The 27,994-nt window shown below is 45.3% G+C and overlaps 1 protein-coding gene across 1 annotated transcript in view; it reads left to right on the plus strand.

The window, feature by feature from the left end:
• GGT5 (gamma-glutamyltransferase 5) overlaps positions 1 to 25,960 on the plus strand; it is a 107,565-nt gene extending 81,605 nt beyond the window's left edge. Inside the window, exons 10-12 of the mRNA XM_030218115.1 lie at positions 2,072 to 2,184; positions 11,238 to 11,348; positions 24,930 to 25,960. Coding sequence (XP_030073975.1) covers positions 2,072 to 2,184; positions 11,238 to 11,348; positions 24,930 to 25,076 — 371 coding nt within the window. The 3' untranslated portion in view covers positions 25,077 to 25,960. The remainder of the gene's footprint in view (positions 1 to 2,071; positions 2,185 to 11,237; positions 11,349 to 24,929) is intronic.
• The last annotated feature ends 2,034 nt before the right edge of the window (positions 25,961 to 27,994 follow it).

A 27,994-nucleotide genomic window follows, 5' to 3' on the forward strand; every position in this document is an offset into this window, starting at 1 on the left:
CAGCACTGTGTGCGTCTGGTAGCGCTTTACAAATGCTAATAATAATAATAAGACTTGCCATATAGGACAGACCAAAGGTCCATCTAGCTCAGAATCTGTTTCTAACAGTAGCCAAGCACTTGACAGAATCCAAGTATAATTTCAACCATTTTTATCAACATTGATATCAGGCCCACATATCTATAATTTCATTATCAACCCAGGAGCTCTTTTCAAAAAATTAGCATTGTATTGGGCAGTCCTCAGGCATCCTGGTTGTTTTGAATAATAGGTTATAGATTACCAGTTTCAGGTTATTGGTTTTTCCGCATAACCCGCATAACTTTCCAAGTACAGTCTGGGCCCCCTCCTGCCCCATAAAAAAGACTCCCTCCTCCCATTCACCCTCTACCCCCCCTCCCGCCCACAAAAAAACCCTCTTCTCTCCTCCTAGAACATCCCCCATCCCCTGGTCTAGATATGTCCCACTCGTTCGTTCCCTTAGTGGGGCAGCCATTTTGTGGGTGCCACCGCTAGGTGCAGGAGCAAGTGAAGTTCGTTCATACCTCCATGTACCCACCCACTGGACCACCAGGGAACTGAGTTAGGCCCAGGGGGTTGAGGGGATGTTCAGGGGAAAGGGAGGATGGGAGTTCTTACTGTTGCGGGCTAGGAGGAGGGTGAATGAGAGGAGGGGGCTGTTTCGGAGGGCAGGAGGAGGCCCAGAGGGGTAAATATTGTACTTGGAAAGTTATGCGGGTCCTGGATGAATATTGGCCGGAACCTGCTTAAACATGGACAGCCAGAGACGATATTCAGTGGCACTGCCTGATTTTAGTGCTGCTGAATATTGAAGGTTAGGGGTCTCCAAGCAATTCAAGTGGACAGGAGAGCCTCCTGTCCACTTAAATTGATTTGAATATCAGGTGGACAGAGGCAAATAAATCATGTGAAGGGCAATTCTATAAGTAGCATAGTCGATGATGGCAGAAAAAGACCTGCACGGTCCATCCAGTCTGCCCAACAAGATAAACTCATAAGTGCTACTTTTTGTGTATACCTTGCCTTGATTTGTATCTGCCATTTTCAGGGCTCAGACCGTAGAAGTCTTGCCCAGCACTAGCCCCGCCTCCCAACCACCAGCCCCGCCTCCCCCCACCGGCTCTGCAACCCAATCTCAGCTAAGTGTGCATGAAGTGACATGCGTAAGTGCTGAGATAATTGGCATTCGCACAAGTGTACCACATGCCTTTGTATAAAGTACCCCATATGTGCATTAGCACATTACACATGGGCGTGCACACGTGGATAGAGCATGAGCAGGGCACGGGTGTGTCTCCCACTTACTCATGCAACTTAATAAAATACTGTAGCACTCAGCCCTGACGCCTGCCACTGACATGGTGTAAGTTAGCACGCTTAACTTTGTGCACACATGTGGATTTATGCTTTTATATAATTGACATACAGTGTGTGTCATTGAGGTGCCTAACACATAGTGACCAGTTATAGAATTGTCCACTTAGTTTTTCTGTTATTCTCTTATTCTCCCTGAGCACTCATTTACCCGTTGGTCATCCAACAGTCCAAATGATTCCCTTACACGATTTTGCTTCAAATGTACCTGGAAAAGATTTTAGAATTAGTTTTTGCCCCTATAGCTGTATCTCTTGGCCTGCCTTATTAGCTTTTTTTTTATATCTAACTTGCTAGTGCTTGTGCTCATAGGAGCCGACTCTGTGGGTGCTATGGGTGCTTGAGCACCCCCAATATTTAGAAAATGCCTTGTATATGTCCAGGGAGGGGTTATTTCCACTGGGCTTAGCACCCCCAATAATTTTGAAAAGTTGGCTTCCATGCGTTGTGCTCATCTCTGTTTGTATCATTAGGGTCTGCTTGCCATTTTTTTATTTGTTAACTGGATGTGATAGAGGTTGGCGTGTTCTCATAACTTCTGGGCAGCAGTCAGCAGATGTAGCTCTGCCTCACTCAGCATCCAGTCTTTTGGTCTTACATACAAATAGACACGCACCACCACATCTTACAATTTTCCAGTTTTAATCTGCCCTGTTTGCTGTATCTTTTCTTTTAGGAGAAATGCCCCCATCGTCCATGACTCCTGCCATCTTAATCTCCAAAGATAAGAAATCCCGGTTGGTGATTGGAGGGTCAGGTGGTGATATGATCATTAGTGCCACTGCATTGGTGAGTAAGTGAAGTTAAACTGTTCCAGTGTCAGCTATCAGTGCTAAAAACAATGGCCATATTGTGTCTGTGATAACAGACTGTAAAACTCAGCCTATGTGTTCCATTCTGATTGTAATATGCCAACAGCCTTATTTGACAGACTGACCCTGTACAGTGTGTCTCACAGGTGCCACCATTTTCCAAGATGGCTGTGCAGAGGCAGGAGTGAGTGGGCATTGCTCCTTCCTCTTCATGAAGGTACACTGGGAGGGAAGTTGGGGAGGATTGGGAGCTTGGGGGTCATGTCAGAAGCGAGGGGGCTTGGAGTGCCACTAAACACCAGGGAAAGTTTTGGTGGATCAGGAGGGTAGATGGTTGGAGGATTGGGGGGTCATCTTGCAGGGGGGGGGCAGAGACTCGAGGTGTCATTAGACATCATGGAAATTTGGGTGATCTCATGGTGAGGGATCAAGAGTCTTGGGAACCCATTGGGGGCTTTTAGCTTCTCTGCCCTGATGTAGAAGGGCAAGCTAACCTTTCTATGCCTCCTCAGACTTGTCAGTAGATTTCTTGCATTATGCTTGCTATAAATATTCTGTGTACTTCTCTGCATCAGGGTAGAATAGCTATTAGCCTCATTACCATTAATTTTAATTTGCTGTGCGCTGATGTCTACCGCACAAGCTAACTACTACTACTACTACTACTTATCATTTCTATAGAGCTACAAGGCATACGCAGCGCTGTACACCATACACAAAAAGACAGTCCCTGCTCAAAGAGCTTATAATCTAGATAAGACAGGTAAACAGACAGAACAATAAGGTAAGGGAAAAAAGAGATGAGGATAAAAGGACAGGGCAAGTGAGTAGTGGTTAGGAGTCAAAGGCAGTGGTCAAGAGGTGGGCTTTAACTCCCTTGCTGAACCCGTTTCTTCACTGTTTGCCTACTAATGTGCATGTTGAGCTCTTGTTAACTGCACCCTTTCCTCTGCAGTAGCTTTCTGTGTTAGTCTCTCAGTCAGGCGTAACTGTTTGCACGTGTGTGTCGGGGGCACCCTAGGCAAACCTTCAGCTTTACAACCCTCCTCAATTAATTTTCAGGGCCCTAGGCTGCAGCCCCCGTCCAAGATTTTGATAATTAAACTCATCAATCATGTTCATTACACAAACATCCTATAACAGTTGTTGTAAGGCATTTGCATAGCACAGGTGGAGCTTCTCTCCACGTGGTTTTTGTCTCTGCACAGAAGCTGGACAGATTTGGGAGCTCTCAGATAAGACTATTTTCTGATTACCCCTACCTTACAGTTGTGGCTCTGGGCATTTCAATACTGTTCTAGAGATAGGTTACAGCAAACACATTCCACAGCTTTTAAGCTTAAGCCCACCCACCCCAAGACTGACACTTCCTAAATAGCTTTCCCAAATACACTACTTATCACAAATTAACTCCACCCTAATTACAACCCCATCATAGTACACCTGTTCATACCCATTTCAACCAATCAGGATGACTTTTATTCTCTGTAATAATTGTGGTGCTTTAGTTTCAAGGCTAATCATCTGGAGACTTAAAGCTTGTCCTATCTGTCTTCAGCTCGCTAGTTTAAAACAGGAGCTCAGTAAAGTAAAGCAGGAATTGAATGCACTTAAAGCAACTTCTAGGACTGCACAAAATCATACTGCACAGAATCATACCAAATTCTCACCACTGCCTCAAAGGATAAAAACACCTAAGAATAGATGGTTCACGGTAGGCTCAGGCAGGCTTCGTTATGTGACACAGAAGCATCCGCCCTCACAAGTGTTGCCCCTACAGAATTCTTTTGCTCCACTACGGCACTGTGATGTTCCTGAAAATAAAACTGAGGCGGAAGAAAAAGAAAAAGCAAGGAAGGTGGAACAAAAAGATATGAAGGTACCCAAAGAGAAAAGACACCTCCAAATCACTAAAACCAAAACACATACTAGGAAATGTAGATGGAAAGCGATGACCACAAATGCTCGCAGCCTAAGCAATAAAGTTCATGACCTTCAAGCCCTGATGTTGGAGGCAGACTTGGACATAGTTGCAGTCACAGAGATATGGCTCAATGGTTCCCATGAATGAGATGCAAACATACCAGGCTATAATCTTTTTAGGAAGGATAGGAGGAGTAGCTCTGTATGTGAGAAATGATATCACAGCGACTGAAATGACAGGGAACTGGGGAAAGGAAGAAGCGATATGGATCACCTTAAAAAGAGAGGATAGAACCTCTGTCCACGTGGGTGTTGTCTACAGACCCCCGACACAATTGGAGGAACTAGATAAAGATCTGATCGCTGATATTCAAACGTTGGGGAAGAAAAGAGAGGTGCTGTTGTTGGGAGATTTCAATTTGCCGGATGTAGATTGGAAGGTTTCATCTGCGGAATCGGAAAGAAGTAGAGAGATCGTGGATGCTTTTCAAAGTGCTTTGCTCAGACAAATGGTGATGGAACCCACAAGGGAGGGAGCGACGCTAGACCTGGTACTCATAAATGGGGATAGTGTATCAAATGTCCGAGTGGGTGCCCACCTGGGCAGCAGTGACCATCAAACGGTTTGGTTTGATATGACGGCTGAAGAGGAGGGTGGCCACTCAAAACTGAAAGTCCTGGATTTCAAGCATGCTGACTTTAGTAAAATGGGGGAATACCTAAGGAAGGAGCTGATGGGCTGGGAGGACGTACGAGAAGTGGAAGGGCAGTGGTCCAGGCTGAAAGAAACTATAAATAGGGCCACAAACCTCTATGTAAGGAGAGTAAATAAAAGCAAGAGAAAAAGGAAACCGATATGGTTCTCCAAGCAAGTGGCTGAGAAAATAAAGGCTAAAGAGTTGGCGTTCCAGAAATACAGAAAAACTCAAAAAGAGGAACACGGAGAGGAATACCGGATGAAACTGAAGGAAGCCAAGAGAGAGATACGTCTGGCGAAAGCGTGTGCGGAAGAACAAATGGCTAGAAAGGTAAGGAGGGGTGACAAAACTTTCTTCAGGTATATTAGTGAAAGGAAAATGAATAAAAAGGGAATTGTGAGACTGAAAGATGCTGCGAACTGCTATGTAAAAAATGATGAAGAAAAGGCAAATTTGCTAAATAGATACTTTTGTTCTGTTTTCACAGAAGAAAATCCTGGAGAAGGACCGAGATGGACTGACAAAAGTACATGTGAGAGTGGAGTGGATTTAGCACCGTTCATGGAAGAGAGTGTGTATAAACAACTAGGAAACCTAAAGGTGGACAAAGCCATGGGACCGGACGGGATCCACCCCAGGATATTGAGGGAGCTCAGAGAGGTTCTGGCTGGTCCTCTTAAAGATTTGTTTAATAAATCCTTGGATACGGGAGAGGTTCCGTGCGATTGGAGAACGGCGGAGGTGGTCCCTCTTCACAAAAGTGGTAATAGGGAAGAAGCTAGAAACTACAGGCCGGTAAGCCTCACTTCAGTTATTGGAAAAGTAATGGAAGCGATGCTAAAGGACAGGATAGTGAATTTCCTGGAAGCCAATAAGTTCCAAGATCTGAAACAACATGGTTTTACCAAAGGGAAATCGTGTCAAATGAATCTCATTGAATTCTTTGACTGGGTGACTGGAGAATTGAATCAAGGACGTGCTATGGACGTAATCTACTTAGATTTCAGCAAAGCTTTTGACACGGTTCCCCACAGGAGGCTCTTGAATAAACTGGACAGGCTGAAGATAGGACCTGAAGTGGTGAACTGGATTAGGAACTGGTTGACGGACAGAAACCAGAGGGTGGTGGTGAATGGAATTCGCTCGGAGGAGGGGAAGGTGAGTAGTGGAGTGCCTCAGGGATCGGTTCTGGGACCGATTCTGTTCAATATATTTGTGAGTGACATTGCCGAAGGGTTAGAAGGTAAAGTTTGCCTTTTTGCGGACGACACTAAGATTTGTAACAGCGTGGACACCGGGGAGGGAGTGGAAAGCATGAAAAAGGATCTGCAGAAACTAGAAGAATGGTCTAAGGTTTGGCAATTAAAATTCAATGCGAAGAAATGCAAAGTGATGCACTTAGGGAGTAGAAATCCATGAGAGAAGTATGTGTTAGGCGGGGAGAGTCTGATAGTTACCGATGGGGAGAGGGATCTTGGGGTGATAGTATCTGAGGATCTGAAGGTGACGAAATAGTGCGACAAGGCGGTGGCCGTAGCCAGAAGGTTGCTAGGCTGTATAGAGAGAGGTGTGACCAGCAGAAGAAAAGAGGTGTTGATGCCCCTGTATAAGTCGTTGGTGAGGCCCCACCTGGAGTATTGTGTTCAGTTCTGGAGGCCGTACCTTGCTAAGGATGTAAAAAAAAATGGAAGCGGTGCAAAGAAAAGCTACGGGAATGGTATGGGTTTTGCATTACAAGACGTATGAGGAGAGACTTGCGGACCTGAACATGTATACCCTGGAGGAAAGGAGAAACAGAGGTGATATGATACAGACGTTCAAATATTTGAAAGGTATTAATCCGCAAACGAACCTTTTCCGGAGATGGGAGGGCGGTAGAACGAGAGGACATGATATGAGAGTGAAGGGGGGCAGAGTCAAGAAAATGTCAGGAAGTATTTTTTTCACGGAGAGAGTGGTAGATACTTGGAATGCCCTCCCACGGGAGGTGGTGGAGATGAAAACGGTAGCGGAATTCAAGCATGCGTGGGATAAACATAAAGGAATCCTGTGCAGAAGGAATGGATCCTCAGAAGCTTAGCCGAGATTGGGAGGCGGGGCTGGTGTTTGGGTGGTGGGGCTAGTTCTGGGCAAGACTTCTACAGTCTGTGTCCTGAAAATGGCAGATACAAATCAAGGTAAGGTATACACAAGAAGTAGCACATATGAGTTTATCTTGTTGGGCAGACTAGATGGACCGTGCAGGTCTTTTTCTGCTGTCATCTACTATGTATGTATTTTACTATGTAACAGTTTAAGGTAAAATATGTGCTGATGGTTCTTTGAATTTGCGTGGCTTTCTGGGTCTATTGTTTTGCTTTGAATACAGCTGCTGTTTGCCTTCCAAAAAGTTGCTTCCCTAGGCATCTGCCTAGTTTTGCCTAATGGTTGGGCCGGCTCTGGCCTCTGCTCTACACATTTGCAAACCTCAGGAACATCTACACCTATATTTCCCACCCTAAATCCTCCTCTGTTACCATCTACATTTTATGCTCCTAAATTTAATAATATAGGGGCCTGTTAATATGTGGCCTAGCTTCAGACCTACCACTGGAATAGTGGTAGGCTAAGCTACACAGCCTAAAGCAACTGAAAGAGTATTGACTAGGCCAAGTAACAAGCTAATGATGTCATATTTGAGAATCTGCAAAATGCAGGTCTGAACAATGAGTCTTAACACAACCAGGTACAACTTTTTAATTGAATATAGCACCTATAATGAAAGAATAATGAGTAAAAGGAATAAAATGAGGTTCATAAAATGGGACTTATTTTCCATAAGATGGCACACAGATCATGAGATGTTATGAAATTTATTACAAAAGAAAGATATGAAACTGATAAAGATATTTTGGTAAACGAACAAAACAGAATGTTCCAAAAACATGTTGACTTTAACGGATATGGGGTAATCTCTTGAAATAGCTAGAACGGAAAGACAGATGGTACAGATGCGCATGTGGCCGGATACGAAAGTATGATCTCAGAAATTGAGAAATATTAGAAAAAAAAAGGTACCTCACAATAGACTTCTATTGGGATTTGTGGCTATAAAAGAGATAAGATTTTGAGAGAAAGTTGGAGTTCTCCCCAACGCTTGCTCAGACGGCAGGGCCCTGTGCGACTGAAACCAGAGACTGTCTGATGTCTGTACCTAATTGAACAACTTGGTAAGATTAAAGTCTTCTTTCTGAAATCTATCTCTGTCTTTATTTCCAATAATTCTTTACCTGTCATTCTAACTTAAAACTAAGTTACATACAAATCACACATGGTATTTACACAAAGTTTTGTAGATTTCTAATACTATATGTATGGGAACTTGAATGGACAAAGATCTATTTAGATCCTGTATAGTTCCTGACAAATAGAAGACCATGATCATGGACTTTATCCTAGACTTAAGCCTCGTGCTATCTACACAACAGAGGTATCAATGGGATGCAATAGCAAAAGGATTTAGGCAGGCGGGCGAACACATACTGGAAGCACAGACCCTTTGTCCCTGGAGAAGGTTATTCCTAGGGCGCAAAGAGGGCCTTTAAAATTTACAGGCCCTTTTACTAAATGGTTGGTGCACGGCAATGAGTTTGCCATGCAACAATCTAGAACTACCGCCGGGCTACTGCAGGAGCCCGGCGGTAGTTCCCACCTCCCACTCACACCATTTCCAGCTCTACAAAATAATTTCTATTTTTGTAGCGCCGGTGCTTACCCGGTGGTAATATCTTCCTGGTTACCGCTGGGTTAGCATGGGAGCCCTTACCGTCACCTCAATGGGGAAGTGCTCCCCCCCCCCCCCCACGAAATGGCCACTCTGTAAGCGTTTCACCTACTGCACAGCCATTTCTTGTTGAAAAAAAAAAAGACAGCCTTTTACCCGCTGTGGTAAAAGGGGGGCCTCACCGTGCATCAAAAACACATGCTGACGCTATAACAGGCTCCCTTTTACCACAGCTTAGTAAAAGGACCCCTTAGTCTTAGTGAAATTTTGAATATAAATTTAGGCATTCAGCCCTAATAAATTTTCAAAGAGGACAATTTTAAGAGCATAATTTCAAAGTTAGGAGTATAAATCCTTTGAATATCAGGCTCTATGTTTTCTGAGCACTTACTCATAAAAGTACCCTAACATAGACACGCATAAAAGTATCTATTTGAGCGTGTAAAATGCTGCTATTCTCTAAAAAAAAAAACATACCCCCATAATATAACATCAGACAGCAACCTGGAGCTCAGTGATGCAGGAGATAGAGCAAAGGATCAGTGTTAGAAGCCATTTTCATGGAGTAGCAAGTAAATGTGAAATACCACAAGGTTCAACAGTAAGTCACAGAGTAGCAGCACAAAGGCAACAGGCAGTTTCATATTTATGACATTACCAGCAGCACAGTGACACATTGGTGGCAGTTCTGTCAGTAGGCGCCTCCTTTTAGGTGTGCAAATGCAGCATGTGGAGAGTTGGACACCCAGTCACACAATGTATTAAGTTAATCCAATAAAGAAGGCATCATCTTATCTTATCTTTTTTTGTTTTGTTTTATTTCTGTTTATTACTGATTATCCAGTACACTAGCTGACTCAACCCAATAGCGCCACCTATTTGTAATTCTGCGGCAGTCAGCAGTCTATAAATGTGTTCAGTGCCACCGACTATCCAGGCAACAGCTCACCACAATGGCTGGCTCTTGACCCAATAGCACCACCTATTTGTAATGCTGGCAGCAGTCGGAAGTCTTTATTTATATTTAGCACCACTGACTATCCAAACAGCAGCTCACCACAAAGGTGACTAAATGGCGCTACCTACCTGTAATTCTGGCAGCAGTCGGCAATCTATAAATGTATTTGGTGCCACCGACTATCCAGACAGCAGCTCACCACACTAACCATTGACCAGATAGTCCCTACCTTATCTGATATATATTAGAAACTCCCTGGAATGGAGCATGGGCAGAGCTGGGATGAGGTATGTAGTTATGTATGTATCTCATACACAAATAAGGGATTCCTAGTACTTGCATATATATGTCTGATTCGGAGCAGGTGTAACTTCGTGCAGTAGCTTTCTGAAGCTCTTTAACTAATATACAAATACAGGCAGATCAGGGGCGTAGCCAGACCTCGGTGAGAGGGGGGTCTAGAGCCCAAGGTGGGGGAGCACAGTTTAGTCCGCCGACCCCTCCCCTGCCGCCACCACCGACCCCCTCCCATCGCCGCCACTGCCAGGTACCTTTGTTGGCGGGGTTCCCCAACCCCCACCAGCCGAAGTCTTCTTCAGCACCGGTCGACTCCAGCGCCTTTGCTGATGATCTGTTTTTAACTCCTGACGTCCTGCATGCACGTCCTGTATGTAGCCCTGAGCAAAGGTACCTAGCAGCGCGGGGGGGGGGGGGGGGTCGGTGGCTGGGGGGGGTCAAAAGTAGAGGGGACCAGGGCTTAATCTGTGGGGGCCCATGCCCATGTGGCCCCACCTAGCTACGCCCCTGAGGCAGATGATCAAAAGCCCTGCGCTGTTCCAAACAGCGCTCTAAAAATAGCGCTGGAACAGTGTGGGGCATTACTGGACCTAAGATCAGAGATAATTGCATGCAAATTTAAGCACACAATTCTCTCTGATCATGGGGTAGTAGTGCGGGAGGATTGTGCCTGAGCATGCTCTCAGGCACAATCCTCCCGCACTTGTTTGACAGGTCTGGGCTGTTAAAAGCCCAGACCTGTAAAACACAGGGACTGGAGGTCCATGGGACCACCAGACCCCAACTGCCCCCGCCCTGAGCCAGGCGAAATGGGGGCTAGAGGTCCAGCAGACCTCAGTTCCCTCAAACCCTGTCGATGCAGATTCAGGAGAGGCTGAAGATCCGGTGGGTCTCCAGCCTCCCTAACCCCTCCCCAACCCTCAGATGTCTGTGGTGGCCCAGTGGGTGACCGATGACCCCCCCCCCCCAGTGACAGGGGGTTGGATGTCCAGTGAACCTCTGGCCCCCTTGCCCCCCCCCCCCCGACACAGGTTCAGGGGGGGCTGGAGATCCGAGGGTTACAGGGTCCTGGTGGCCCAGTGGGCCACAGACAATCTCCCCACCCCCTACCTTACGTTGGAGGGAGGGAGGTGGCCTCCCATCGGTGCCACCTGCAAAATGCCCCCCCCCCTCTCAGTGGCCCTGGCTCAGGTATTATTTATTAAGGGTTGCTGGGGGGGCAGGGTAGAGGCAAGGGTAGAGAGTAGTGGGGCAGGATTGTGTGCCTACCCACCTTGAGCTCAGGCTTACTCAAAATGGCATGTCTAGCTATACCGCTGGCACACACCGCCCTGTTTTCTTACCCACCATGATGCAGACAGTACAGAAAAGTAACTTTTCTCCTTTTGCAGGCGATTATGAACAATCTCTGGATTGGTTATGACCTGGAGAAAGCTATTTCGGCTCAGATTCTGCACGTGAATATAAATAATCAAATTCAGCTGGAGCCTCCTGTAGATAAGGTGAGGAGATCGCTGTTACTGTGCAATTTTCAGCAGCTTCCATGCTTATGTTGCTTTGGGTAGGATAACCTAGTGTTTTTTTAAGATCCACCTATATGCATACCTTCTGGAAAGTTGGTTCCATTGGATTTGCATGTAGCACAAAAATCATGCACAAACGTGAATGGATTCTTCTTCCGAGCAGTTAGTTTGAAAGTGAAAGTATATGTCTACTTTCATTTTGAAATCTTGGAACAAAGCCTGCAGTTAAATGGCTGAAAATTGCACCCTTACACTGTCCTTCCACTTCCTGATACTGCAAAGTAGCACTAACTGTCAAGCCTCTTAAGACTTGTTAACTGTAAAGTCTCGATATCTTGAAGTATAACCTTGGCCAGTAGCGTACCAAGGGCAGAGCGGTGGCTGCGGTCTGCCCTGGGTGTCAGCAGGTGGGGGGGGGGGGGGTGCTCCGCCGGCGCCCCAGTCCCCACCTGCCTACCAGCTCCATGGACAGACGACCCTCTTCTCCTGCCACCCGGCACCTGACCCAGCCTTTTAAAAAAATCTGTGAAATGGCAGCGCAGCGCCTCACTTCTGTCTGCTCTGCGTGTAAAGGAAGCAAATCGCCTCGTCGGCCGGCCTTCCCTCACTGTGTCCCGCCCTCGCGGAAATAGGAAGTTACATCAGAGGGTGGGACACAGTGAGGGAAGGCCGGCCGACGAGGTGATTTGCTTCCTTTACACGCAGAGCAGACAGACGCGAGGCGCTGCACTGCCGTTTCACAGATTTTTTTAAAAGGCTGGGTCAGGTGCCGGGTGGCAGGAGAAGAGGGTCGTCTGTCCATGGAGCTGGTAGGCAGGTGGGGAATGGGGAGGGGAGGGGGGCTCAGATGGGAGAAGGGGAGGGATCAGATGAGAGAAGGGGACTGGGTTGGGGAGGAGGGGCTCAGATGGGAGAAGGGGCCTGGAACTGGGGTCTGAGAAGGGGGCAGGAGGGAGAATGGGGCCATGCCTGGGGCAGGTGGGAGAATGGGTCTGGGGCTGAAAAGGGGACAGGGAGAAGTGGCTGGGGCTGAAGCTCGGCACTGGTGGGAGAAAAGGGCTGGCGCTGAAACTGGGGACTGATGAAATAGTGGGGCTGGAAAAGGGGGGCATGTGGGAGATGTGGGCTGGGGCTGGAACTAGGGGCAGGTAGGATAATGGAGCTGGAACTTGGGGCCGAAAAGAGGGGGCAGAGAGAGAGAGGGGACAGATCCTGGATGGAAGGGGGAACGAGAGGGAGGGCAGACCCTGGATGGATGGGAGAGGGAGGACAAATGGTAAATTGAAGAGGCAGAGAGAAAGGGCAGACAGTGGATGGAAGGGATAGAAAGGGCAGACAGTGGATGGAAGGGGGAGAGAGAGAGGGCAGACGGGCAGATGGTGGATGGAAGGGGCAGAGATAGAGGGCAGATGGTGGATGGAAGAGGGAGAGAAAGAGGGCAGATGGGCAGATGGTGGATGGAAGGGGCAGAGATAGAGGGCAGATGGTGGATGGAAGGGGCAGAGATAGAGGGCAGGAGGATGGAAGGGAGAGAGAGGGCAGAAGGCAGAGAGAGAGAGAGAGAGAGAGAGAGAGAGAGAGAGAGAGCGAAGACAGATGCTGGATGGAAGGAAGACAGTGAAAAGAAGATGAGGAAAGCAGAAACCAGAGACAACAAAATGTAAATAAAATATATATTTTTATTGTTTTGCTTTAGGATAATGTGTTAATAAATGTTTATAAATAGAACATGTACTACTACTACTACTACTACTTAGCATTTCTAAGGGTTACGCAAAATAAGGTAATCTTTTTATTGGACTAATTTTAATACATTTTGACTACAGCACTATACTGTATTGACCTGAGGAAGGAGGTTTTGGCCTCTGAAAGCTGAATGTATTAGTCCAATAAAATGGTATTATTTTATTTTCTATATTTGTTTTATTTCTATTTATTAATTTGTAAAGTGGTGATTGGTATTTTTTAGTTTTTTCAAATTTACATTTTCTGTTTCTGTGGTGTTGCATTGTATGCAGAATCTAGCATCTTGGGGTTTCAGTTTAATTTTTGTCTAAATAAAAAGTTTATGATTACTTGTTCTATAGTGGATTAGGGTGTATCTATGTTTATGAAAAAGACATGGCTTTCAGTTGGCATTGACTGTTCAGGATCGACGATCTGTACTATTCTGTCTGGTTTCATTTTACAATAGGTGAATTGATGTGTTCTAGTGCTCAATGTAGTGCATAAGTACATAAGTAATGCCATACTGGGAAAAGACCAAAGGCCCATCAAGCCCAGCATCCTGTCCCCGACAGCGGCCAATCCAGGTCAAGGGCACCTGGCAGCTTCCCAAACGTACAAACATTCTATTCATGTTATTCCCAAAATTGTGGATTTTTCCAAGTCCATTTAGTAGCGGTCTATGGACTTGTCCTTTAGGAAACCGTTCTAACCCTTTTTAAACTCTGCCAAGCTAACCGCCTTCACCACGTTCTCCGGCAATGAATTGCAGAGTTTAATTACGCATTGGGTGAAGAAACATTTTCTCCTATTTGTTTTAAATGTACTACACTGTAGTTTCATCGCATGCCCCCTAGTCCTAGTATTTTTGGAAAGCGTGAACAGACGCTTCACATCCACCTGTTCCACTCCACTCATTATTTTATATACCTCTATCATGTCTCCCCTCAGCCGTCTCTTTTCCAAGCTGAAAAGCCCTAGCCTCCTTAGTCTTTCTTCATAGGGAAGTCATCCCATCTCCGCTATCATTTTCGTCGCCCTTCGCTGCACCTTTTCCAATTCCACTATATCTTTCTTGAGATGCGGCGACCTTAATTGGGCACAATACTCAAGGTGTGGTTGCACCATGGAGTGATACAATGGCATTATAACATCCTCACATCTGTTTGTTTTTTTGTTACATTTGTACCCCACGCTTTCCCACTCATGGCAGGCTCAATGCGGTTTACATTGGGCAATGGAGGGTTAAGTGACTTGCCCAGAGTCACAAGGAGCTGCCTGTGCCTGAAGTGGGAATCGAACTCGGTTCCTCAGTTCCCCAGGACCAGAGTCCACCACCCTAACCACTAGGCCACTCCTCCACTCCTTTCCTAATACCTTTCCTAATAATACCCAACATTCTATTCGCATTCCTAGCCGCAGCAGCACACTGAGCAGAAGGTTTCAGTGTATTATCAACGACGACACCCAGATCCCTTTCTTGGTCCATAACTCGTAACGTGGAACCTTGCATAACGTAGCTATAATTCGGGTTCTTTTTTCCCACATGCATCATCTTACACTTGCTCACATTAAACGTCATCTGCCATTTAGCCGCCCAGTCTCCCAGTCTCATAAGATCCTTCTGTAATTTTTCACAATCCTGTCGCAAATTAACGACTTTGAATAACTTTGTGTCATCAGCCAATTTAATTACCTCGCTAGTTACTCCCATCTCTAAATCATTTATAAATATATTAAAGAGCAGCGGTCCTAGCACTGACCCCTGAGGAACCCCACTAACTACCCTCCTCCATTGTGAATACTGCCCATTTAACCCCACTCTCTGTTTCCTATCCTTCAGCCAGTTTTTAATCCACAATAGGATATTACCTCCTATCCCATGACCCTCCAATTTCCTCTGTAGCCTTTCATGAGGCACCTTGTCAAACGCCTTTTGAAAATTCAGATACACAATATCAACCGGCTCCCCTTTGTCCACATGTTTGTTTACTCCTTCAAAGAATTGAAGTAAATTGGTCAGGCAAGATTTCCCCACACTAAAGCCGTACTGACTTGGTCTGAGTAATCCATGTCCTCGGATGTGCTCTGTAATTTTGTTTTTAATAATAGCCTCTACCATCTTCCCTGGCACCGACGTCAGACTCACCGGTCTATAATTTCCTGGATCTCCCCTGGAACCTTTTTTAAAAATCGGCGTTACATTGGCCACCCTCCAATCCACGCTTGATTTTAAGGCTAAATTGCATATCACTAACAGTAGCTCCGCAAGTTCATTTTCCAGTTCTAACAGTACTCTAGGATGAATACCATCCAGTCCAGGTGATTTGCTACTCTTCAGTTTGCCAAACTGCCCCATTACGTCCTCCAGGTTTACCGTGAATTTGGTAAGTTTCTCCGACTCGTCCGCTTGAAATACCATTTCCAACTTCGGTATCCCACCTAAATCTTCCTCGGTGAAGACCGAAGCAAAGAATTCATTTAATCTCTCTGCTACGTCTTTATCTTCCTTGACCGCTCCTTTTACCCCTCGGTCATCCAGCGGCCCAACCGATTCTTTTGCCGGCTTCCTGCTTTTAATATACCGAAAAAATTTTTTACTATGTTTTTTTGCCTCTACTGCTATCTTTTTTTCGTAATCCCTCTTGGCCTTCTTTATCTGCACCTTGCATTTGCTTTGACACTCCTTATGCTGCTTCTTGTTATTTTCAGACGGTTCCTTCTTCCATTTTCTGAAGGCGTTTCTTTTAGCCCTAATAGCTTCCTTCACCTCACTTTTTAACCATGCTGGCTGTCTTTTGATGCTTTCCTTTTCCTTGTGTGACTCGTAGAAATTACTGCTTATGGTATGCTAGAATTGCTGTATAGGTCCTGAGTGTCCTGGATTTTGGAGGGGGGTGTTAAGAATGACCGGCCCCGGGTGTCAACTACCCTAGGTACGCCACTGACTTTGGCATACCAGAACACACCTGAAGTCTCTTTATTTTCTGAAGTTTCTGTTATTGAGTAAATACAGATAATTTACTCACAGTCAGATGTTCAGAAGTGTTGCCCCAGGGCACAGAGACTCCGTAATTCTGAGAGCTGTAACCCTGGTTGGAGGTAGAAATCTGAGGAGAGGCAGCTTTATTGCAGAGGTGAGAAAATAGTTGAACAGGTAGAAGTAGCTCAGAGCTGGGTGACTGGAGAGTGCAATATCTCATTAGGAAGATATATTCAAGGTAAAAAACCAAGTTCGTTCCAAGGAGTGAAGCAGGACAAGTGCTGTCTGAAGCAAGATGGAGAATGCCTCATGGAGAGAGAGACAGGGAGGTCAAGAAGGCTCACACAGGCCCAGAGAGGAGGAGGTAAAGACCAATGGGGACAGAGCCTGCCACCAGGTGGCAAGGGTGGTCCTAGGGGACATCCCTCGATTGGAGGGAAAGGTCGTGCCTGGCTGACCTCTCAGGACAGAGATAGTAAGAATGAGCAGGAAATGATAGCAGGTAGACAAAGGAGCTAAGCTCGGCTGAGAAAGAGAGGAGCTCTGGGCAGCAGCACAAACCAATGGTAACCAGGGCCATGCCTAGGGTCTCCGGCGCCCCTCTGCAGTTGACGCCTCCGGCGCCCCCCCCATTGGCACCGTGCCGCCGCCGCCGCCCCCCCCCCCCCGTTGGCACCGCACCGCTCCCCCCCGAAAACGATCGCTACACTGCCTGCCCTCTTCTCCCCAGATCCTTTTCCTTTTTTTTTTTGTTTAAATTTACCTCTGTCCGGCGGCAGCGTAGTCAGTGAGAAGGAGGCGGTGCTCCCCCGCCCCGACGTGTCTACTAGTCTTCTTCCCTTCGCTAAGTGTCCCGCCTTCTTCTGATGTCATTTCTGATGTCAGAAGAAGGCGGAACACAGCGAAGGGAAGACTAGTAGACACGTCGGGGCGGGGGAGCGCTGCCTCCTTCTCACTGGCACTACGCCGCCGGACAGAGGTAAATTTAAACAGAAAAAAAAGGAAAAGGACCTGGGGAGAAGAGGGCGAGGTAAGCATGGTGCGGTGGGGCGCCCCCCCAGAGGATGGCGCCCTCCTGCCATGCTTACCTCGCTTACCGTGTTGGCACGGCCCTGATGGTAACAGTTCTTATACAGACAGGCAAGTGTGGCTGCATTGCCTGTGAACTACATTACACACAATGCACTGCTCACGTATCTTTGCAGTGGGAACTGAAGCAATGAAGATCCTTAGAATGACAGTAAAGGCATTGAACACATTTTAGGGTCACATTTTAAACTAGTGCAAGGCTGTCAGAGGACAGAACACTAACAAGAAGTTTAAGTAGTGGATCTTAACATTCCATATGTCTAACAAGTTAATACTTTTAGACTACAAGTTCAACCTCAAAGTTTTACTGCTTATTATAGCCTTGTTTTATTCCCTGCGCACAAAGCATATCAAGCTTCTATTTAGACATACTATTTTAGACATACTTCAGGTGTGTTCTGGTATGCCAAAGTCAGTGGCGTACCTAGGGTAGTTGACACCCGGGGCCGGTCATTCTTAACACCCCCCTCCAAAATCCAGTACTAGGCATACCGAGATTATAAAACACTCAGGACCTATACAGCAATTCTAGCATACCATAAGCAGTCATTTCTACGAGTCACACAAGGAAAAGGAAAGCATCAAAAGACAGCCAGCGTGGTTAAAAAGTGAGGTGAAGGAAGCTATTAGGGCTAAAAGAAACGCCTTCAGAAAATGGAAGAAGGAACCGTCTGAAAATAACAAGAAGCAGCATAAGGAGTGTCAAAGCAAATGCAAGGTGCAGATAAAGAAGGCCAAGAGGGATTACGAAAAAAAGATAGCAGTAGAGGCAAAAAAACATAGTAAAAAAATTTTTCGGTATATTAAACAACAAATACTACAAGTGGATGTAATTATTGAACACAAGAGACTCCTGATGCAGGCCTTATAGGCCGAAACACAGCTGTGTCGAGTCTTGTTCATCTGGAGTGTCGTTTACTTTTTGAGTCATCTTCTCTGTCTCGTTACACAACATAACAAGTTAAGGGGCAGTTTTTAAAATCCCATGTTTACTTGCAGGTCTACAAGTGAATATTTGAAAATTCAGGGCTGGGCAGTGCCCTGGGTACAAAACTAGTTGCACAGTAAATCATGCATAGTGATTCAAAATAAAATCCTTTTGCATTGCTCGGTGGCACCACCCTTCACTCCGTCTCATCTCTTTAATCTGAACATTGTTCTCTTAGGGGTCAATCTTCATGCTGCTGCATAACTGGCAAGTCTGCTGGAACATTTTATCTACTCACTTTCACTTTGAGTATTGATGAATTAAAGATGTGCACAACCCCCTCATACACACACACACACACACTGCATATACCTGTATATATCCACACGTGAACTCACATACACCTGCACACACACTTGCACATACATGCACAAACCTACACACACATATCCACATGTACAGTTGCATATACATGCATGCACCCCCACACCCACCCACCCACATTCTTAGCTGCACATGCCTACACAAACTCCCCCTACACACACTCACGCAGCTGCACCTATCCATACACACCTGCGCACCTTCACCCACACCTGCAGCACACACAGTTACAGTGGGGGAAATAAGTATTTGATCCCTTGCTGATTTTGTAAGTTTGCCCACTGACAAAGACATGAGCAGCCCATAATTGAAGGGTAGGTTATTGGTAACAGTGAGAGATAGCACATCACAAATTAAATCCGGAAAATCACATTGTGGAAAGTATATGAATTTATTTGCATTCTGCAGAGGGAAATAAGTATTTGATCCCCCACCAACCAGTAAGAGATCTGGCCCCTACAGACCAGGTAGATGCTCCAAATCAACTCGTTACCTGCATGACAGACAGCTGTCGGCAATGGTCACCTGTATGAAAGACACCTGTCCACAGACTCAGTGAATCAGTCAGACTCTAACCTCTACAAAATGGCCAAGAGCAAGGAGCTGTCTAAGGATGTCAGGGACAAGATCATACACCTGCACAAGGCTGGAATGGGCTACAAAACCATCAGTAAGACGCTGGGCGAGAAGGAGACAACTGTTGGTGCCATAGTAAGAAAATGGAAGAAGTACAAAATGACTGTCAATCGACAAAGATCTGGGGCTCCACGCAAAATCTCACCTCGTGGGGTATCCTTGATCATGAGGAAGGTTAGAAATCAGCCTACAACTACAAGGGGGGAACTTGTCAATGATCTCAAGGCAGCTGGGACCACTGTCACCACGAAAACCATTGGTAACACATTACGACATAACGGATTGCAATCCTGCAGTGCCCGCAAGGTCCCCCTGCTCCGGAAGGCACATGTGACGGCCCGTCTGAAGTTTGCCAGTGAACACCTGGATGATGCCGAGAGTGATTGGGAGAAGGTGCTGTGGTCAGATGAGACAAAAATTGAGCTCTTTGGCATGAACTCAACTCGCCGTGTTTGGAGGAAGAGAAATGCTGCCTATGACCCAAAGAACACCGTCCCCACTGTCAAGCATGGAGGTGGAAATGTTATGTTTTGGGGGTGTTTCTCTGCTAAGGGCACAGGACTACTTCACCGCATCAATGGGAGAATGGATGGGGCCATGTACCGTACAATTCTGAGTGACAACCTCCTTCCCTCCGCCAGGGCCTTAAAAATGGGTCGTGGCTGGGTCTTCCAGCACGACAATGACCTAAAACATACAGCCAAGGCAACAAAGGAGTGGCTCAGGAAGAAGCACATTAGGGTCATGGAGTGGCCTAGCCAGTCACCAGACCTTAATCCCATTGAAAACTTATGGAGGGAGCTGAAGCTGCGAGTTGCCAAGCGACAGCCCAGAACTCTTAATGATTTAGAGATGATCTGCAAAGAGGAGTGGACCAAAATTCCTCCTGACATGTGTGCAAACCTCATCATCAACTACAGAAGACGTCTGACCGCTGTGCTTGCCAACAAGGGTTTTGCCACCAAGTATTAGGTCTTGTTTGCCAGAGGGATTAAATACTTATTTCCCTCTGCAGAATGCAAATAAATTCATATACTTTCCACAATGTGATTTTCCGGATTTAATTTGTGATGTGCTATCTCTCACTGTTACCAATAACCTACCCTTCAATTATGGGCTGCTCATGTCTTTGTCAGTGGGCAAACTTACAAAATCAGCAAGGGATCAAATACTTATTTCCCCCACTGTACGTATGCACCTGCACATACCTGCCTGCACCCACACAAATAGCTGCACACTCCCTCACCCACACACTCTTGCACACACGCCCACATATGCCAATATACACATCTGTACACTCCTATATATATATATATATATATATATATAGAGAGAGAGAGAGAGAGAGAGAGAGAGAGAGAGAGATACACACACACACACACACACACACACACACACACACACACAATGTTCAAATGTTGAAGTGTCAACTACCTGCTACAAAGAGGAACCTTTTCCCACTCACTTTAGGGCCTTCCACTGGTGCTCCTTCAGAGAGGCTCCACTATAGCATTCTGGCCAATACCCCCACCCCTGCTTTCCAGGCTCTGGGTGTCCTCCTTGGCTCTCCAAGCTCCTGGGAAGGATCCTTGCATCACCCTCCAGTCCTGTCTGTGGGCACCAAAATATTAAATCCAGGCCTGCACCCACTTGCTCACCTGGCACACCTACATCATCTTCTGTGTGGACACTCTTTGACTTTAAAAAAAAAACATGTTTTGAACCTGCAAAACCACACATAGTGTTTCAGACCCACCCTGGGAATGTCTTCACTAAATTAGGAGCAAAGTATTTCCCCCACTCCAAAGACAAGCTGTTTGTGCTACCTTTAGAGAGACAGTCTTGTGCATGCCATGGTCCTGCAGGAGCAGGCTACGGGAGATAACTCTTGAGACTAAAGAATTAGTTTTGTGTTTTATTTCTCCCCAGCTGTGAAGGAAACAGATTACTCAAACAATACTCACACAATGCAGCTTGTACTGGAGTGAAAATGTGGTAAATCTATACTAACAATTCTAAACACTCCGGTTTCAATCAAGCTACCTAATATTTAAGACTTACTCGCTACAAGAAGAAAAAAGTCCTCAGAAACCCTCAGAACACATTCTGGGGTTAACCACCAGCAAGTATCTTATGCTGGAATCAAGTTTCTATCATCGGACTCAAAAAAAAAAAACTTCCTTAAGTCATTAAGGGGCCCTTTTACTAAGGTGCGCTGAAAAATGGCCTGCGGTAGTGTAGACGTGTGTTTTGGGTGCACGCAGAATCATTTTCAGCGCACCTGTAAAAAATGCCTTTTTAAAATACTTTTTTGAAAATCGATATGCGGCAAAATGAAAATGGCCGTGCGTCCATTTTGGGTCTGAGACCTTACCACCAGCCATTGACCTAGCGGTAAGGTCTCACGCAGTAACCGGGCAATAATGGTCAAAAATGAAATTACTGCAAGGGCCAGGCAGTAGCTCAAAATTGACGCACATTTGGCGTGCATAGACGCCTACGCGGCTTAGTAAAAGGGCCCCTAAATTGTTTATGTATTTTTTCTAATAATTTTTAAACATTCTTAATTGTGCCACAAAATTCAAAATTGACATCATGATTAATAATGAACATCAAAGGCAATAATGAAGCTGAAAAGACAGTTGAAAACAATGGTGATATGAAAAATTGGTGATATTGGAATTGTAAGGCAGCACGTTGCTGATGAAGCCGTGAGACTGGTGAAATGCATTGAACTGAAGCTAAGTGCTGTTTCCTCAAACATTAATATGTTGCTGTCCTTTTGTGAATAAGCATTATTGCTTTTGGTGTTCATTATTAATTATCACGACAATTTTGAATTTTGTGGCACAATTAATGTTTAAAAATTTAAAGACTCAAGGAGTTGTTTTGAGTCCGATGATAGAAACGTGATACCAGCATAAGATATTTGCTGGTGGTTAACCCCAGAATGTCTTCTGTGGGTTTCTGAGGACTCTTTTCTTGTAGTGAATAAGTATTAAATATTAGGTAGCTTGATTGAAACAGAGTGTTTAGAAAGAAACAAGTTACCCCTTTCCCTGCAAAATGTATAAATTGTTTTGTTTTCATCTTTAAAGCCTCTGTCTGGCTGTGATTGTGAAGACTCTGGGTCTGCCCTCGCCCACGCTACTACACCCCCCGAGAGCAGCTCCCTCACAGACGACTATCTCCACAAGAGCTTCACTCCCCTCCATGAATATTGTCCCATTCTTGAAGGACCCCCTCCTTCCCCCATTGGCCCCCTTGGGCCCACCTTAAAAGTCCCTGATAGTTCAGTGTAGGAAAGGTAGGAGTGATCCCCACTCACTCCTATCCATGGAGCTCCAGATTAGAGAGTTGCATGGGGACAAAAATTTCACTCGTCTCCACCTGTACCCACTGGAATCTTCTCCATCCCCGCCTGTCCCCACAAGTAATCTCCATCTCTGCCCATCCCCTGTACTAAAATAACCCAACTTGTAGTAAAATAACCCAATTTAACAGTAGCCCATGATGATAACTTCCTCTCTCAGACTTCCTTATGGAGATTTCAATGCTATCAACCATATCCTTTCATTTTTTTTAGTGCTATAATAATTGCTAAGCTAGTTTAGAAACACAAGGAAAGGATAGGTAGGCTGGCCTGGCACTACACTTTGAGGGAACCCAGGAGGACCTGCATCTATCCCCATGGGTTTCCCACAGAGTTAGAGGGGATCCCCACTAACACCATTCCCATGCAGCTCTCTACTCCAGATTCAAAATGCCCGCTGCATTCTCTAGTGGAAGTCTCATGGTACTACCGCTAGAAGCACAAGGCTACTGCTAGAGGTTATGGCAGCCCTTTTGAACCTGGAGCCACCATAGGCTCACTCCTGCCCTTCCTACACTAAACCACCAGTGAGTCAAGGACTCAAGGAAGGCTTAGAGGGCCTACAGGAAGTAGGGGGAGTTCTTTCAGTGGGGCAATGCTTGTGTGTGTGGGAGGGGGAAGCTATTGTGCAGAAGGGATCCATGAGGGGCATTGCTCTTGGGGGGGGGGGGGGTCAGGGGGAGGGAGGGAATAGGTTCTTGTGTGGGGAGGAGGAAGAGGGCAATGCTCTTTGGGGGAGAGATGCCATGACAGATCAGATGGGAGGAGGGATTGGGATGGGATGGGGGGGAACCTAACAGCTTTCCTGATGCAGGTCTTGGCCAATATTCAGCCAGGAACCACAAAAGTGTCTTATATAGGTCCTGACTGACTATCGGCCCAGACCTGCATAAGTGATGCCACCCAGCACATGTTCAGTCATACCTGGATATGACTCAGCATTGAATATCTTGGTCTAATTTAGCCCATGATGGTCAGAGTTTAAAATAAAATACTGACTGCTGCCAGCTAAATACTTACCAGTGTGTTTTATGAGTTTGTTTATGTGATTATACCTGAATGTGCAAAATGTGGTTCTACTTGCTGAAGTTTCTTAATAACGAGTGAAGTCAACCTGGGAAATAATTGTATTTCCAAAGGTGGATTGAAAGGGTCATGTCTGGGGTAGGGAGGAAGAGATAGGCAGCTGAAGGAGGCAAAAGAAATGCAGGGGAAAGGGAGGGTCCTTTTTTATACTGGCTAAGCAGGAGAGGCAGGGGAGTCCGCAAAAGAGAAAGGAAGAAGGGGAACTGGCATCCCCAGCTATATGCCTGGTGTTCTGAAATCTGCCACCTCGTTCCTGCCCACCTCACACTACTGGTAGTTTTTGGCTATGCTCTGAATGATCTGTAGGTTTTACTCAGTATATTGCTTCCACTTTCACTTGGGTTCAGTTTCTGGTACTATCCATGGCTGAATCCCAGAAAATCAGAATATTGCATTCATAATGCTATTACCAGGCAAGATCTTTAAATGAAGACTCGCTTGTGTGTAACAGAGGACATTCTATGCAAAAAGTACTTCCAATAGTCAAAAGAAGTTAACAGGCCAGGATCGGCACCTGGCCGGTTAAATGCCTCATAACCAGTTATCTGCGAATTTTCAGCGGGACACGGCCGGTCATGACCCGATGAAAATTTCCAGCTAGCGGCTAGCCAGTTATATCGTGCGATATAACTGCTATCTACTGATTTTTAATTTGGCAGCCATATTTGGCCACGTGAATACCAGGACTAGCTTTGGCTGGTTCAACCTTAACCGGTAGTGCTGAATATCAGCTTGGCTGGTTAAGTTTGAAGCAGCCAAAAATAAAACGGATATTCAATGCCGGTCACTGGAAACAGCCCAGCATTGAATATCCATGCTCAGCGCCAACCGCAGGAGTTAACCGGGCTTAATCCTGTGGTCTGAATATTGGGCCCATAGGGATCTACATGTGTCAAACACGCACCAATTTGAAGTTACCTCCTAGCTACTGCGTGGGTCTTGCAGTAATTTCATTTTTGGTGCGCGTCCGAAAAATAATTTTTATTTTTCTGGCGTACACCCGCTACGCATGCATGTAGGTCATTACCACCCGGTTAGTGCATGAGATTTTACCGCTAAGTCAATGGCTGGCGGTAAGGTCTCAGACCCGCAATGGACGCGCACCAATTTTTATTTTGTCACACATCTATTTTCGGCAAAAATTTAAAAAAGGCATTTTTGCAGGCACACTGAAAAATGGATTTGAGTGCACTCAAAACATGTGCCTACACTACCTCAGGCCATTTTTCAGCGCACTTTAGTAAAAGGACCCCATAGAGTTTTAGGCACTCTTGTGATCTGATCGCTTGAATGCTATTCTTACTTACAGGGAAATCTTTCGTATCATCAACGTTAAATGTTTCTTCTTCTCTTCTCCAGGTTGTTGAGAGTGGTCTAAGCGACCGAGGGCACCAGATCAACAATTCTGCTTTTTTTCTGAATGTGGTGCAAGCAGTCCTGAAACAGGGCTCCTGTGTCTATGCTGAATCAGACAAAAGAAAGCAAGGCAGAGCAGCTGGGTATTAGCAGAGGGTGCCTCTGGGCAGTTGCAAACATGGGCTGCTTGAAATTAGTCCAAACACAGCAAATGTCTCATGGTGTCAACCTGACGTTTGAGGTGCTCCTGTCTGAAACAGACACTTCCACTGAAGACATCTACCATCTGCAGCAGAAAAACAGAATTAGGCTTTATATTTTTATACACTTAAAGAATATATTATTTACTTTTGTGTGCGAGAAGCAGCTGAAAAGACATACAAGGACCAAATGAAGAGATGCTGTGAATGTTTGGAATGCACAAGGAATGCTTCCTACACTGATGGGAGCAAAGATTCATCTTCTCCCCCTCACCTCCCTGTTGTGCACTGTTCCTGGCCTCTCTGACTGAGGGTTCTAAGGCTGGGTTTGGAGATGTGAGTAGAGGGAGGCTGCAGTGGTTCCTTTCTCCATTACATCTCCCTTTGGCTACACAGCTATTGTGAAATGTGAAATATGAAACTGTGATAAATCACTTTTTGTGTGTTCTTCACATTTATCAAATCCACTGGCCCCAAGCAATGGCCACTTTAACTACATAACACAGCACATTAGCCCTTCTGTGCGTGGCATGTGGAAAATTGTCACGTGTGCTAGCCTCTGGCCCACACTCCTGCTAGCCATGTGGCCTTGTGTGGAAGTATTGACTGATTTGTGGGGAAAGCAGTGAAGGGAAGCCCTGATCCTTTAACTAATATGAAGTGAAGCAGAGCCCCATTGTGCACAATCCTCTCAGAGGCACTGGAGCATCATGATGTCATGCAGAATCCCCCTTGCACCAGGTTGAATCCTCTGTAGCAGCGATTTTTTAACCCAGTCCTCGGGAACCACCTGGCCATTCGGGTTTTCAGGATATCCACAATGAATATGCATGAGAGAGATTTGCATACCAAGAAAGCAGTGTATGCAAATCTATCTCCTGATTCAGGTCTACAAAACCCTGAGTGGTGTAGAATGGGTAAAAGTGAATCAATTTTGTACTCTTTCAAAAAGTATAAAGACTAGGGGACACTCATTGAAGCTACATGGAAATGCTTTAAAACAGGAGGAAATATTTTTTCACTCAATGAATAGTTAAACTCTGGAACTCATTGCCAGAGGATGTGGTAACAGCAGTTAGCATATCAGGGGAGGTTAAAAAAAGATTTGGACAAGTTCCTGGAGGAAAAGTCCCCAGTCTGTTATTGAGATAGAGATGGGGAAGCCACTGCTTGCCCTGGGACTGGTAGCATGGAATGTTGGTACTATTTGGGTTTCTGCCAGGTACTTGTGACCTGAATTGGTCACTGTTTGGAAAACAGGATACTGGGCTAGATGGACCATTGGTCTGACCCAGTATGGTTATTCTTACGTTCTTATTCATTGTGGATATTCTGAAAACCCAACTGGTTAGGTAGCCCTTGAGGACTGGGTTGAAAACTGCTGCTCTATTAGGGTATCACTGTATAGTGCAGAATCCCCTGTAAGGCACTGGAGCATCACCTATAAAGTATTGGAGCAGCAATTATGTAATACTCAACTTTCCTACAAGAATCTCATCAGTTTTCTGCTTTACGCATATTTTGATACATATGTTGTATTATACAAGTGTGAGTAGAGAGTGTCATTTTTTTTAAGAACATGTATTTCTATACATACCTATGAGCGTAGACTTCTTTTCCTGACTCTTGCAGCATTTTAGCTATCTGTCCCCTTATTCTGTAATCTTGGGTCCACATTTTCATGTTTAGTGAGCAAAGCGGAATGCGCAGGTTGTAGAGAATACTGCCAGTTATGTGCATACATTAATGGCCTCATTAGGTACGATGTGACACAACCAATAATTGGCAGTTATTTGGAGTCCACACTCACCAAAAGCCCAGCGGCTATTGGCTTAATTTCAGCTTTCAGCAGAGCAATTTCTATTTTCAATCCAAAATCAGTTTTTAATCAAAACAATATCCATATTCAATATATTTCCCGTATATAGTAAAGTGGACCTCAGTGGCACTAATTGTGCGTCGGCGATTTCATTTATTAAGAGAAAGCAATACTTATGACTCTTAACTCTCTCAATTCACCATTGCTTCTTCACCGGTCCAAACTTGTAATCATGTATTACTTATACCAACTTTATTGTGACTTCTATTTAAATATCTTAAAGTTCAAAAAAAGGGGGAACTTAGCTTTTTAAAGTCATTGTATAGAACAGGACCACTTTTTGTGAGTGTGGACTTTACCTGGCCCCCACCTGTAAAACAAGTGCGATTGACCTTTATAAGAAGATTTCTTGTATCTGTACTAAGGCATTATTTTGTGTTAGCGCTTAAATTCTTTAGCATGTAACTGTGAGAGGAATGTAGACATGGAAGGGGAATGGGTGGGGCAGGGGCATGCCAAGCACTTATGCACTAACCCCCTAAGGCTGTATAAGTTGCCAAACATTGCATGTACAAATTTGGGTGTGCAACCAATTTGCGCATATAATTTAATTGAATAATGAGCTAATTTAGTGCCAATCATTGGCTTTTTAACAAGCAATGATTGGCACTAATTAGATTTAATTGGAATTTGCGTGTGCAAACTTAGGCAAGGGATCTGTGCCTAAATTTTACACACGAATAAATAAAAAAGGGGCACATTGGTACAGAATAATGGGGATATGCACCAAATGTAGGCATGGACATTTGAACCACGTTTCAGTTGGTGCAAACGGCCATGGCCTAAAGTTAAACAAAACAAAAATCCCTATTATCACTGGTAAGAGTGGAGGAGTGGCCTAGTGGTTAGAGTGGTGGACTTTGGTCCTGGGGAACTGAGAAATTGAGTTCGATTCCCACTTCAGGCACAGGCAGCTCCTTGTGACTCTGGGCAAGTCACTTAACCCTCCATTGCCCCAGGTACAAATAAGTACCTGTATATAATATGTA

This window comes from Microcaecilia unicolor, chromosome 11 (genome assembly GCF_901765095.1).
Source record: "Microcaecilia unicolor chromosome 11, aMicUni1.1, whole genome shotgun sequence".
Classification (NCBI taxonomy): domain Eukaryota; kingdom Metazoa; phylum Chordata; class Amphibia; order Gymnophiona; family Siphonopidae; genus Microcaecilia; species Microcaecilia unicolor.